Source organism: Oncorhynchus gorbuscha, unplaced genomic scaffold (assembly GCF_021184085.1).
Source record: "Oncorhynchus gorbuscha isolate QuinsamMale2020 ecotype Even-year unplaced genomic scaffold, OgorEven_v1.0 Un_scaffold_2088, whole genome shotgun sequence".
In the NCBI taxonomy this organism is placed as follows: Eukaryota; Metazoa; Chordata; class Actinopteri; order Salmoniformes; family Salmonidae; genus Oncorhynchus; species Oncorhynchus gorbuscha.
In genome coordinates, this window is record NW_025746681.1 from 22,193 (window position 1) to 37,566 (window position 15,374).

The window sequence follows — 15,374 nt, forward strand, 5'->3', positions numbered from 1 at the left end:
CGTGACAATGCCCCCGAGCACAAATAGACGTCCATACACAAATGGTTTGTCGAGATCAGTGTGGAAGAACTTGACTGGCCTGTACAGAGCCCAGACCTGAACCCCATCGAACACATTTGGGATGAATTGAAACGTTGACTGGGAGCCAGACCTAATCGCCCAACATCAGTGCCCGAACTCACTAATGCTCTTGTGGTTAAATGGAAAAAGTCCCCACAGCAATGTTCCGACATCTAGTGGAAAGCCTTCCCAGAAGAGTGGAGCCCGTTATTGCAGCAAAAGGGGGACCAAGTCCATATTAAGGCCCATGATTTTGAAATGAGATGTTTGACGAGCAGGTGCCCACATACACTACCGCTCAAAAGTTGTTGTTTTTTTGTCCATTAAATAACATCGAATTGATCAGAAATACAGTGCAGTCTCAACGTCAACAGTGAAGTGGCGACTCCGGGATGCTGGCCTTCTAGGCAGAGTTCCTCTGTCAAGTGTGTGTTCTTTTGCCCATCTTAATCTTTTATTGGCCAGTCTGAGATATGTATTTTTCTTTGCAACTCTGCCTAGAAGGCCAGCATCCCGGAGTCGCCTCTTCACTGTTGACGTTGAGACTGGTGTTTTGCGGGTACTATTTAATGAAGCTTCCAGTTGAGGACTTGTGAGGCATCCGTTTCTCAAACTAAGCACTCTAATGTACTTGTTGTCTTGCTCAGCTGTGCACCGGGAACTCCCACACATCTTTCTATTTTGGTTAGGTCCAGTTTGTTCTGTGAAGGTAGTACACAGCGTTGTATGAGATTTTCAGTTTCGTTATTTCTCGCATGGAATAGCCTTCATTTCTCAGAACAAGAATAGACTGACGAGTTTCAGAAGAAAGTTATTTGTTTCTGGCCATTTTGAGCCTGTAATCAAACTCACAAATGCTGATGCTCCAGATGCTCAGCTAGCCCAACTTAACCAGCACAACTGTTTTTAGCTGTGCTAACATAATTGGAAAATGGTTTTCTATTGATCATTTAACCTTTTAAAATGATCAACTTGAAATCGCTAACACAACGTGCCATTGGAACACAGGAGTGATGGCTGCTGATGATGGGCCTCTGTACGCCTATGTAGATTATCCATTTAAAAAATCTGCCGTTTCCAACGACAACAGTAATTTACAACATTAACAATGTCTACACTGATCAAATTGATGTTAGATAAAAACAGACAAAAAAATAGCTTATCTTTCAAAAACAAGGACATTTCTAAGTGACCCCAAACTTTTGAACGGTATACTTTTCGTCATGTAGTGTAGTTGCAAAGTTGCTTATTAGCTACAATTGTCCGTGATGAGATTTGAACACGCAACCGTTGGGTTGCTAGACTTTCATGTTTTTGCTGATCCATCCATCCACCCGACCAGCCACTATCCTATTGTTTTTGCCTTAAAAAGGGACATTTTAAAATGTTCCAACTTCATATATATCATCCACAGCACCACCCCAACATCAACATATGTGAAAATGGCACGTTTCTATGTTTTGTAGTAAAATTTTTGGAGAAAGATGATTTCCAATGTCATAATTCTAGAACACTCCCTTTCCTCTGCACAGTTCTCTCACATTGAGAAACAATAGGATTACAATAGTGTTCTATGCTTTCTTCTTGATCCAATTCACTGTTGCCACTTCTTTTACGAGATGAGGATTAATCGATGGAGTGACTTTAATCTTAGTTGGTCTGAGAGAAGTGATGAGGCTTCTCTCCTTTATGTATACATTGATGTGTTTTTAAGGTAGCCAATCGGGAGAAACTCTTCCCACATTCAGAACAGCAGTAAGGCTTCTCTCCTGTGTGTGTTCTCCGATGAACTTTTAGCTCAGTTGATGTTGTGAAGCATTTTCCACAGTCAGAACAGGAGTAAGGCTTCTCTCCTTTATGTATACGTTGGTGTGTTTTTAAGTTGCCCTGTTGGGAGAAACTCTTCCCACAGACAGAGCAAGAGTAAGGCTTCTCTCCTGTGTGTATTCGCTGGTGACATTTTAATATATCCAAATGGGTGAAACTCCTCCCACAATCAGAGCAGGAATAAGGCTTCTCTCCCGTGTGTATTCGCTGGTGACATTTTAAGTTGCTCTGTTGAGAGAAACTTTTCCCACAGTCAGAGCAGCAGTAAGGTTTCTCTCCTGTGTGTGTTCTCTGGTGAACTCTTAACTCAGCTGATGTTATGAAGCATTTTCCGCAGTCAGAGCATAAGTAATGCTTCTTTCCTGTATGTATATGTTGGTGGGTTCGTAAGTGGCTCTGTTGAGAGAAACTCGCCCCACAGTCAGAGCAGAAGTAAGGCTTCTCCCCAGCGTGTATTTTTAGGTGTGTTTTTAAGTTGCTGGATACGGAGAAACTCTTCCCACAGTCAGAGCATGAGTAAGGCTTCTCTCCTGTGTGTATACGTTGGTGTGTTTTTAAGCTGCTCTGTTGAGAGAAACTCTCCCCACAGTCAGAGCAGGAGTAAGGTTTTTCTCCAGTGTGGACTCGCAGATGAACTGTCAGAGCCTGTGATGTTGTGAAACTCTTCCCACAGTCAGTGCAGGAATACAGATTCTCTCCTGTGTGTATTTTTAGGTGTATTTCTAGTTTTGATAGAATTGGGAAAATCTCCTCACAATGTGGGCAGTGGTGAGACCTCTTAGCTCTGTGATCTTCCTGCTGTTGCTCTCTGGATGTAGAGAATGTCTCAACATGGTCTCCTGTGTGAACAACATCAGAAGAACCAGTCAGTTGGTGTGTTATACATATGACTTCATATCAGTAGGCTGTACAATACAGGGAATAAAGCTATTAGGGCCGTCCTGACATTTTTTACAAATTCCTGGTCGACCAAGAGTCTTGTTCTTTCTACCAAATGTTTACATTTTAAAACGTGTATTTTTCCATACATATGTGTTGAGATCAATATCGCCTAACCAGAAGTTTGAAAAAATATATATATTATCGACTCTCCTCCTCCCGCTGCTGTTGGCCTTCCGTTATGCTCCTGACGTTGCCGGTCGGCAACCTTTTCCATGTTGAGTGCCAGGGTATAGTACCGTTTCTACTGATCTGTTATGATTTTCACATTTTCATGGAACAGTTTCATTTCATTCATAAAGTTTTCATATCTCAAATCGGCCGTACGGACAGACTGACAGACAGCTGTAGGCTATTTACACAATGATAAGACGTTTCCACCCGATCAATGCATGACATTTTTTCCCCTTTCATGTTGAGTGGTTATCAAAAGGTAGAGAACTGGAATTTTTTGTAGAAACAGACTTCGCTCACTTGCTGTTTGAGATTAACATTTTTTATTTGAGAAACTCCACAGTGACGGTGAGTTAAGACAATCAGAAATAGTATCAGATCCCCAAATGGGCACATTTATAGGCCTACATTTACACAGAGGCCAGCTAGCCTATAGGCCTACTTCTATGTGTAATCAGGTCAGGTAGCCTATAGGTCTACTTCTATGTGTAATCAGGTCAGGTAGCCTATAGGCCTACTTCTATGTGTAATCAGGCCAGGTAGCATATAGGCCTACTTCTATGTGTAATCAGGCCAGGTAGCCTATAGGTCTACTTCTATGTGTAATCAGGTCAGGTAGCCTATAGGCCTACTTCTATGTGTAATCAGGCCAGGTAGCATATAGGCCTACTTCTATGTGTAATCAGGCCAGGTAGCCTATAGGCCTACTTCTATGTGTAATCGGGCCAGGTAGCCTATAGGCCTACTTCTATGTGTAATCAGGCCAGGTAGCATATAGGCCTACTTCTATGTGTAATCAGGCCAGGTAGCCTATAGGCCTACTTCTATGTGTAATCGGGCCAGGTAGCCTATAGGCCTACTTCTATGTGTAATCAGGCAGGCTAGCCTATAGGCATACTTCTATGTGTAATCAGGCCAGCTAGCCTGCCTATTACTTACTCAACATTGACAGGAGCACTCTTGACAAAAGACAAATAATAAATTGTAAACTCGTAAATGGAAGGAAATAAATCAAAACGTTTTTTCTCACAAGCATAACATATGGAATCATGTAGTAACCAAAAAAAGTGAAATCATAATACATTTTATATTTGAGATTCTTCAAAGTTGACACCCTTTGCGTTGATGACAGCTTTGCACAGTCTTGGCATAATCTCAACCAACCTCATGAGGTAGTTACCTGGAATGCATTTAAATTAACAGGTGTTCCTGTCTTCCAGCTTCACCTCAGATGGCAGACCAAATAAATGCTTCACAGAGTTCAACAGACACACCTCAACATCAACATTTCTGAGGAGATGTGTGAATCAGGCCTTCATGGTTCAATTGCTGCAAAGAAACCACTACTAAAGGACACCAATAATAAGAAGAGACTTGCTTGGGCCAAGAAACACGAGCAATGGAAATTAGACCGGGGAAAATCTGTCCTTTGGTCTGATGAGTCCAAATGAGAGATTTCTGGTTCTAACCTCTGTCTTTGTGAGACGCACACTAGGTGAACAGATGATCTCCACATGTGTGGTTCCCACCGAGAAGCATGGAGGAGGTGGTGTGATGGTGCTTTGCTGGTGACACTGTCATTGATTTATTTAGAATTCAAGTCGCACTTAACCCGCATGGCTACCACAGCACTCTGCAGCGATACGCCATCCCATCTGTTTTGCGGGATTATCATTTGTTTTTCAACAGGCAAATGACCCAAAAAACATCTCCAGGAGTGATGGAGTGCTGCATCAGATGACCTGGCCTCCACAATCACCCGACTTCTACCCAACCCAATGGTCTGGGATGAGTTGGAGCGCAGAGTGAAGGAAAAGCATCCAAGAAGTGCTCAACATATGTGGGAACTCCTTCAAGACTGTTGGAAAAACACTCCCTGTGAAGCTGGTTGAGAGAATGCCATCGGATGGGGCCACAGTGTCTCCTGACCCCTCCTGTCTCAGCCTCCAGTATTTATGCTGGAGTAGTTTGGGTGTCAGGGGGCTAGGGTCAGTCTGTTATATCTGGAGTATTTCTCCCGTCTTATCCTGTGTCCTGTGCAAATTTAAGTATGCTCTCTCTAATTCTCTCTTTCTTTGTTTCTCTCTCTCGGAGGACCTGAGCCCTAGGACCATGCCTCGGGACTACCTGGCATGACGACTCTTTGCTGTCCCCAGACCACCTGGCCGTGCTGCTGCTCCAGTTTCAACTGTTCTGCCTGTGGCTATGGAATCCTGCCTGACCTGTTCACCGGACGTGCTACCTTGTCCCAGACCTTTCAACTCTCTAGAGACAGCAGGAGCGGTAGAGATACTCAATGATCGGCTATGAAAAGCCAACTGACATTTACTCCTGAGGTGCTGACCTGTTGCACCCTTGACATCCACTGTGATTATTATTATTTGACCCTCTTGGTCATCTATGAATATTTGAACATCTTGGCCATGTTCTGTTATAATCTCCACCCGGCACAGCCAGAAGAGGACTGGCCACCAATCATAGCCTGGTTCCTCTCTAGGTTTCTTCCTAGGTTTGGTCCTTTCTAGGTAGTTTTTCCTAGCCACCGTGCTTCTACACCTGCATTGCTTGCTGTTTGGGGTTTTAGGCTGGGTTTCTGTACAGCACTTTGAGATATCAGCTGATGTAAGAAGGGCTATATAAATACATTTAAATATATTTTGATTTCTGTGTCCAAACTTTTGACTGGAACTGTATATAAGCTAATTATATATTTCCCGCTGCTCGATTAAAAAAAGCTTAGTAGACCGACAGCTTATCTATCGATCTATATCTGTCTATCTATCTGTCTGTCTATCTATCTGTCTGTCTATCGAACAAACAATAGACCAGTCGACAAAATGGGGTCCGCCCTAAAAGCTGTTCAACAGTTGAGGGCAAGAAGGGGATTATGTCATATAATCCTCTACTCACTATCACAAGGGTTAGTAACTACACAGACTCATTTCATATCATCCTCCACTCACTATCACAAGGGTTAGTAACTACACAGACTCATTTCATATCATCCTCCACTCACTATCACAAGGGTTAGTAACTACACAGACTCATTTCATATCATCCTCCACTCACTATCACAAGGGTTAGTAACTACACAGACTCATTTCATATCATCCTCCATTCACTATCACAAGGGTTAGTAACTACACAGACTCATTTCATATCATCCTCCATTCACTATCACAAGGGTTAGTAACTACACAGACTCATTTCATATCATCCTCCATTCACTATCACAAGGGTTAGTAACTACACAGACTCATTTCATATCATCCTCCATTCACTATCACAAGGGTTAGTAACTACACAGACTCATTTCATATCCTCCTCCACTCACTATCACAAGGGTTAGTAACTACACAGACTCATTTCATATCATCCTCCACTCACTATCACAAGGGTTAGTAACTACACAGACTCATTTCATATCCTCCTCCACTCACTATCACAAGGGTTAGTAACTACACAGACTCATTTCATATCATCCTCCACTCACTATCACAAGGGTTAGTAACTACAGGCTCATTTCATAGAACTTGTTCAAGGATGTGTTAGGTTTCATTCTGTAAATCTGTCATATCAATAACTTATGAACATAACTTATAAAGATAACTTATAAATAGAACCTGCTCTTACCATCATAAACAGATTCCCCAATCTTCTCCTCCTCTTCTTCATCTTTAATGTTGACATTCAGCTCCAGTGTTTGACTGCAGTCTTCCAGCTTCATCTCTGGATCCTGCAGTGCAAACTGGGCTCCACTGTCACAATCAGGACCCAGTGACTGTAGATTGGGTTTGTCCTCACTTTTGATGTTACCGGCCTCAGACATAATCGGAGTTGGCCTGTAGTTATGAAGAGAAAATGGCCCCCCCAAAAGTCATTGTCTTGAGAGTTCTGGTACTTTCTTTATTCTCAAAAAATGATATTAGATCAGGTAGCTAAACATTGAAAACAAACCATTTATGAATTTCACATTAGACAAAGTGCACACTTTAAATTACAGTGCACATAACCTATAGTAGATTTCCTAAATTCACAAAAATGCATAAATGACTCAAAAACCATTTAGTACAAGGCTAACAGTATGTTTCAGGCAGCACTATGCACTATTTTCCTGAATAACCTTGTCTTCACTGTACTATTTAACTCCAATTGTATTTTCTGTTCACACCATTGAAACATTTATAGATAAAGATGGAAACAACTGAATGTGTCTGAATATTAGTACTAGAGGTCGACGGGTTAATTAGGGCCGATTTCAAGTTTTCATAACAAATCAGCATTTTTGGGCGTCGATTTGTCGAAAAAAAAAAAAAAATTCAAACAGCACTTTCGTGCGTTTTGCCAGCAGCTCTTCGTTGTGTATCAAGCATTGCGCTGTTTATGACTTCAAGTCTATCAACTCCCGAGATGAGGCTCGTGTAGCCGAAGTGAAATGGCTAGCTAATTAGCGCACGCTAATTGTCGTTGTGTTGCTGGTTCGAGCCCAGGGAGGAGCGCGGAGAGGGATGGAAGCTATACTGTTACACTGGCAATACTAAAGTGCCTATAAGAACATCCAATAGTCAAAGGTTAATGAAATACAAATGGTATAGAGGGAAATAGTCCTATAATAACTACAACCTAAAACTTCTTACCTGGGAATATTGAAGACTCATGTTAAAAGGAACCACCAGCTTTCATATGTTCTCATGTTCTGCTCAAGGAACTGAAATGTTAGCTTTCTTACATGGCACATATTGCACTTTTACTTTCTTCTCCAACACTTTGTTTTTGCATTATTTAAACCAAATTGAACATGTTTCATTATTTACTTGAGGCTAAATTGATTTTATTGATGTATTGTATTAAGTTAAAATAAGTGTTCATTCAGTATTGCTGTAATTGTCATTATCACAAAAAAAAGTTAACTTTTTTTTTAACATTAAAAAAAACCACGGCAGATTAATCGGTATCGGCGTTTATGGTCCTACAATAATCGGTATCGGTGTTGAAAAATCATAATCGGTCGACCTCTAATTAGTACACATGTAGAAAACTGATAATCATTACGTTCTGCTTCAAAACAGTAATGTAACATTGAAATTGTCTCCCTCTCATGCACCTGCATGAACGGAAGTCCGTTGACACCACAGAGTTAGCACCACCTGCAGTGCTGGAGTCCTGAACCAATTAGTGTCATTCAGTTATTGGCCACTAGATGGCGGTGTTCAATATTTACAAACCATAGCACAAAAGTTGAAGAAGACAGGGCACTAATAATTGGCTGATTGCTCCTAACCCATAGGAATCCCCATCCATTTGACTACTTTAAAATGGTAGAAAGCCTCAATGACAATGTCCATGCTAAAACGGGTTACATGGAGGTTGAGTCTTCTGTCCATCTCTATGCTTGATGCAGACACAGGCCGGTCCTGGCTGAAATACCACCCTCCTCCTATGAACTACAATAGTCCTAGTAAGCACAAAAACGTGTAAAATACTTATTTTTCCAAACGTTGAAGTTAAATTCATTTTATGTTACGAATGAAAGTTGAAAAGTCATATCTGCATTTACATTTAAAATAAGTGTTTTCTGTACGTTGAAATCAGTTAATTGAAAGTTGAAAAGACATCTTGAGTAGGGTACAACACAGTACATTATACTCTACTATACTCAGGGCTGGGCGATATATACACTGCTCAAAAAAATAAAGGGAACACTTAAACAACACAACGTAACTCCAAGTCAATTACACTTCTGTGAAATCAAACTGTCCACTTAGGAAGCAACACTGATTGACAATAAATTTCACATGCTGTTGTGCAAATGGAATAGACAACAGGTGGAAATTATAGGCAATTAGCAAGACACCCCCAATAACGGAGTAGTTCTGCAGGTGGGGACCACAGACCACTTCTCAGTTCCTATGCTTCCTGGCTGATGTTTTGGTCACTTTTGAAAGCTGGCGGTGCTTTCACTTTAGTGGTAGCATGAGACGGAGTCTACAACCCACACAAGTGGCTCAGGTTGTGCAGCTCATCCAGGATGGCACATCAATGCGAGCTGTGGCAAGAAGGTTTGCTGTGTCTGTCAGCGTAGTGTCCAGAGCATGGAGGCGCTACCAGGAGACAGGGCAGTACATCAGGAGACGTGGAGGAAGCCATAGGAGGGCAACAATCCAGCAGCAGGACCGCTACCTCCGCCTTTGTGCAAGGAGGAGCACTGCCAGAGCCCTGCAAAATGACCTCCAGCAGGCCACAAATGTGCATGTGTCTGCTCAAACGGTCAGAAACAGACTCCATGAGAGTGGTATGAGGGCCCGACGTCCACAGGTGGGGGTTGTGCTTACAGCCCAACACCGTGCAGGACGTTTGACATTTGCAGAGAACACCAAGATTGGGGCAAATTTGCCACTGGCGCCCTGTGCTCTTCACAGATGAAAGCAGGTTCACAATGAACACGTGACAGAGTCTGGATAGGCTGCGGAGAACGTTCTGCTGCCTGCAACATCCTCCAGCATGACCGGTTTGGCGGTGGGTCAGTCATGGTGTGGGGTGGCATTTCTTTGGGGGGCAGCATAGCCCTCCATGTGCTCGCCAGAGGTAGCCTGACTGCCATTAGGTACCGAGATGAGATTCTCAGAACCCTTGTGAGACCATATGCTGGTGCGGTTGGCCCTGGGTTCCTCCTAATGCAAGACCATGCTAGACCTCATGTGGCTGGAGTGTCAGCAGTTCCTGCAAGAGGAAGCTATTGATGCTATGGACTGGCCTGCCCGTTCCCCAGACCTGAATCCAATTGAGCACATCTGGGACATCATGTCTCGCTCCATCCACCACAGACTGTCCAGGAGTTGGCGGATGCTTTAGTCCAGGTCTGGGAGGAGATCCCTCAGGAGACCATCCGCCACCTCATCAGGAGCCTGCCCAGGCGTTGTAGGGAGGTCATACAGGCACGTGGAGGCCACACACACTACTGAGCCTCATTTTGACTTGTTTTAAGGACATTACATCAAAGTTGGATCAGCCTGTAGTGTTGTTTTCCACTTTAATTTTGAGTGTGACTCCAAATCCAGACCTCCATGGGTTGATACATTTGATTTCCATTGATAATTTGTGTGATTTTGTTGTCAGCACATTCAACTATGTAAAGAAAAAAGTATTTAATAAGAATATTTCATTCATTCAGATCTAGGGTGTGTTATTTTAGTGTTCCCTTTACTTTTTTGAGCAGTGTAGAATTAATTAAAATGTATATTTTTGAGCTAAATTCCAAATGCCTGTATTTACTTTCATTTTCATGAGTGTTTATGTCCTCTTGTTGTCAAATTGTATTTTTGCTCCTCTGTGCCGTGTGCACCTTCCCATTTTACACCAGAGATCGGTATATAATGACAAGATGCACGTCTCCACCCTAACAATGGGAGTCGTTGTCCCAAAGGCAGGAAGGCAGGCAACAACGTTAGGTCCAAAACAAGCCCATAGAAACGCATTGGGCTTATTTTGGACAGAATTTAGCGAGAGTGAAACCTCTTGCTTTGCCTCTTTCTCAATGACTTAGACACACCAAGCCCCACCCCCTGACTTTCACATCAACAAAGTTGCGCGATCACATCTTCCTCTCATTTGGGCACACCCACTCATTCAAGGGTTTTTCTTGATTTTACTATTTTCTACATTGTAGAATAATAGTGAAGACATCCAAACTATGTAATAACACATGGAATCGTCTAGAAACCAAAATAAAAGTGTTAAATCAAAATACATTTTATATTTGAAAATCATCAAAGTAGCCACCCTTTGCTTTGATGACAGCTTTATATATATATTATTATTATTATATTATTATTATATTAGCTTTACACACTCTTCGGCAAACTTAACGACTGTGTTGGTGCCACGCAGTCATGAGTGAACGGGGAGTACAGGAGGGGACTGAGCACGCACCCCTGAGGGGCCCCCTGTGTTTAGGATCAGCGTGGCAGATGTGTTGTTACCTACCCTTACCACTTTTGAACAGTTGCAGAGGGAGGTGTTTAGTCCCAGTGTCCTTAGCTTAGTGATGAGCTTTGAGGGCACTACCTTGTTGAACGCTGAGCTGTAGTCAATGAATCTCACGTAGGTGTTCCTTTTGTCCAGGTGGGAAAGGGCAGTGTGGAGTGGAATAGAAATTGCATAATCTGTGGATCTTTGGGGAGGTATGCAAATTGTTGTGGGTCATGAGATACTCTACTTCAGGCCAGCAAAACCTTTAGAATTCTTTAATATTAGATTTCATGCACCAGCTGTTGGTTACAAATATACACAGACGCCACCCCTTGTCTTACAAAAGGCAGCTGTTCCATCTTGCCGATGCAGCGCAAACCCTGCCAGCTGTATGCTATCTTTGTCATCGTTCAGCCACAACTCGGTGAAACACAAGACATTACAGTTTATTTGTGATCGAAGCTCGTCTATTTTGTCATCCAATCATTGTACGTGGGCTAGTTGGACTGAGGGTAGAGGCAGATTACCCACAAATAATGCCAAAAAACCCACAATAGGTTAGAAAACCATAATACGGCAGCCATCTACTCTGGCGCCATTCTTCTCACTTTTAAATTTAGTAACAACATTCTAACAGTGTTTATTGTTGCCTAATCCTAATTTGAAATGATTCCACTAATTTGTATCAGTTCGCATTGCTTTCAATGAGGGTATTTTATGTTGATGGCGAACCGCAAATTCCATTATTGTGGCTAATCGTTATTCTGGCTAATTTCACGTAGCTAGGGACAAGCGGGTACCAGGGCTGCTTCCAGGATGGGGACGGAAACGTTGGCCACATTCCGATAGAAATGTATTATGTAGAACAAACATGCCTCTGATTCTAAGGGATCATCTCAGTTCTATTCAGAGCATTTCTATCTGCAACTTTCCACAACGTTTTTGTACTGAACATCCCCAGGAGAACACGACTGAGTTATGTATGAACCTCCGTGTGCTTGTAAAATATTTTTTTATCACGTTCTTCTCTCACTCGGTTTGACAGAGAAATTACACAAAACCTTTCCCAAACGGGATAATATCTCGAGGATGTGTTATATAATACGTTATTTCGAAAATAGACCGTTTAAACGTGCTATTACATACCTGTAGTAATAAAGCGAAACGCACAACAACGTTCTGTCGTTTTCTTTACTCCGAAGAATGGTGGCAGGCAACCCGGAACTTCCTGTTTCCCACTACTAGTGCAACAGCGACATGTATTGGACTGATGGTCTAACTACTGATAAAGCATGTAAAATATAAAGGGAACTTGATTAGCAAGACAAATAAACCTTGGTTCAAGAAAACTAAAAGTGTGTCTGTTTTAATGTCTAAGTTTTTTAAAAACATTACATATGCATTGTACATGGTCTCTGTGGAAGGCCACAGAGATGCCAGTTGAATAATGTTTACATATCTTGCATTACTCATCTCATATGTATATACTGTATTCTATAATATCTATTGTATCTTAGCTTATGCCGCTCTGACATTGCTTATCCATATATTAACATATATTCTTATTCCATTCCTTTACTTAGATTTGTGTGTATTAGGTATTTGTTGTGGAATTGCTAGATATTACTTGCTAGATATTGCTGCACAGTCGGAATTAGAAGCACAAACATTCCGTTACACTCGCAATAACATCTGTTAACCATGTGTATGTGATCAATAACATTTTATTTGGAAGATGAAGAACCTCATCCACCCGAGCCACGGCCTGTTCCCCCTGCTACCATGTAGCAAGCAGAGACGGTACAGGTGCATCAAAGCTGGTACCAAGAGAATGAAACTGCTTCTATCTCCAGCCCATAACACTGTTGAACAGTCATCACTGATTTGATTTAGAGAATATTGGTGACTAGTAAATTGTCTTGTCCCAGTGTGTAGAGGTGTCATGACACGTATTGAGTAGATAAATACAGATATGTATTTGTTGGAATGTCATGAATTAAACAAAAGCATTACATTTACTGTAAAGTTAACCACCCCAAAAAACTACAATGACTCAGTAGATCAACAGTACTCTAGCAGGTCTCACAGCTGCTTACACTGACAAAACATGTTAGAGAATAGGTCAGATTTAGCTTGGTGATGCTCCTTTCAACTTCCTGTCTTATTCAGCTTCAGAAAAACAGCAAATATGTCACTTGAAACATTGTTTTTTGGTAATTCATTTTCCAAAAGAGAAGAGTTTGACCAGTACAAATGTACAAACTTTATTTTTAATTTGCAGATAAATTAAGCAGGTTTCAGTGAATACTGATCAGTAAAGTAAAGAGAGGCTAACATTCTATAACACTCCCTTTCCTCTGCACAGATCTCACAGTGAGAAACAATACGACTAAAATAGCGTGTTACAACTTCTTGATAATTAAGTCACAGTGAGAAACTATAGGATTACAATAGAGTGTTCTACAATTTCTTGATAATTAAGTGATGGAATGATTTTAATCTTAGATAGTCAGAGAACTGATGAGGAATCTCACATTTATGTATATGTTGGTGTGTTTTTAAGTGGCCATGTTGAGAGAAACTCTCCAACGGTCAGAGCAGGAGTAAGGCTTTTCTCCAGTGTTGACTGATGAACTGTCAGATCCCTTGATATTTTGCAGCTCTTCCCACAGACAAAGCAGGGATAAAGATTCTACATTGTCTGTATTTTTAGGTATATTTTTTAGCTTGATAGAATTGGAAAATCTCCTCACAACGTGGGCAGTGGTGAGTCCTCTGAGCTCTGTGATCTTCCTGCTGTTGCTCTCTGGATGTAGAGAATGTCTCAACCAGTCAGGTGGTGTAATGTACATTTCAATCAAAAAATATATAAAGCCCTTTTTACATCTGCAGTTGTCACAAAGTGCTTTACTTTACAGACACCCTAACCTAACGTATCAGGTGTAAAAATAAAATGCCTCAGTGAGGTTGACAGAAACCAGAAGCTTCTAGGTTTCAGGCTTTGGCTTCCTCTCTTCCTTCTTCCTGAAAAATGGATGCTCCCGGTGTTTGTCGACTCCGCTGAGGGTGCAGGAACCAAGACTAAAACCCCAAAGGGAAAGCAATACAGGAGCAGAGGGACTAGTAAAAACTCCTTAGAAGGAATCTAGGAAAACCCTAGAGAAGAACCAGGCTCCGAGCAGTGGCCGCTCCTCTTCTGGCTGTACTAGGTGACAAATGACTTGATATATAGTGCCTTCGGAAAGTATTCAGAGCCCTTGACTTTTTCCACATATTGTAACGTTACAGCCTTATTCTAAAATAGATGAAATAGTCCCCCCCCCCCTCATCAATCTACACACAATACCCCAGAATGTCAAATAAATTAAATAGAAATTGCAATTTATATATTTTTTAAAACCGGAAATATCACATTTTCCGACCCTTTACTCAGTACTTTGTTGAAGCACCTTTGGCAGCGATTACAGCATTGAGTTCTCCAGGGTTTGACACGACAAGCTTGGCGCACATGTATTTGGGGAGTTTTTCTCCCATTCTTCTCTGCAGATCCTCTCAAGCTCTGTCAGGTTGAAAGGGGAGCGTTGCTACACAGCTATTTTCAGGTCTCTCCAGAGATATTTGATCGGGTTCAAGTCCGGGCTATGGCTGGGGCACTCAAGGACACGCAAAACTTGTCCCGAAACTACTCCTGCTGTGTCAAATCCTGTGTAAGAACTCAACATTACATTGTATTTAGCCAAACATTACATGTGCTTTGAACGTTTCTTATTCCTCATCTGGAATGGCACTTGTATTATATTTGTTTCCGTAAACTCAACCAAGTTAACTCAGATCGGGCGCTTTATTTTGGGGGCTAGTGCTAGCAACAGCGTTGACTGTAGATATATTTTGAACAGTGCACATTAATGTTTAAGTAATTTAAAAAAAAATTGAGCAGAGAAGTTGACAGAACACGTTCTCATTACAGCAACAACCTGGGGAATAGTTACAGGGGAGAGGAGGGGGGGATGAATGAGCCTGGAAGCTGGGGATGATTAGATGGCCATGATGGTCAGAATGAGAATTTAGCCAGCACCCGGGGTTAACACCCCTACTCTTACGATAAGTAAGAGAGAGGTAACACAATCTTCCTCTCTGGTTCCATTCCCTAATAGTAACTGGGTCATTGTTGATTTGTGGTGGTAATGCTGTCCCTGGACTTTGGTACCATATAAAACACTTCAAAATGACAATATTTTTTTTTCATTTTATTTAACTGTTATTTAATAAGAAACATATGTAAGTCCTTTATAATGCAAAACATCTATGTGTGCATTGTAGCAATTACTGGTGGCTAGCAAATTGGCTTGTCCCCATGGTGATGTGTAAAGATGTAGTGACATGTTTTGAGTAGATAGACATGTAAA

General features: G+C 41.6%; 2 protein-coding genes across 3 annotated transcripts in view; both read right to left on the reverse strand.

The window, feature by feature from the left end:
* The window catches only part of LOC124024930 (zinc finger protein 664-like), a 74,030-nt gene that overhangs the window by 16,023 nt on the left and 42,633 nt on the right, over window positions 1–15,374 (reverse strand). The window lies entirely within an intron of this gene.
* Window positions 1,601–6,798, reverse strand: LOC124024929 (gastrula zinc finger protein XlCGF17.1-like). The gene is made up of 2 exons (XM_046338659.1): window positions 6,634–6,798; window positions 1,601–2,726 (listed from the first exon to the last, which is right to left on the reverse strand). The coding sequence occupies exons 1-2, from the start codon at window positions 6,725–6,727 to the stop codon at window positions 1,711–1,713; spliced, it is 1,110 nt and encodes a 369-aa protein (XP_046194615.1). The 5' UTR covers window positions 6,728–6,798; the 3' UTR covers window positions 1,601–1,710.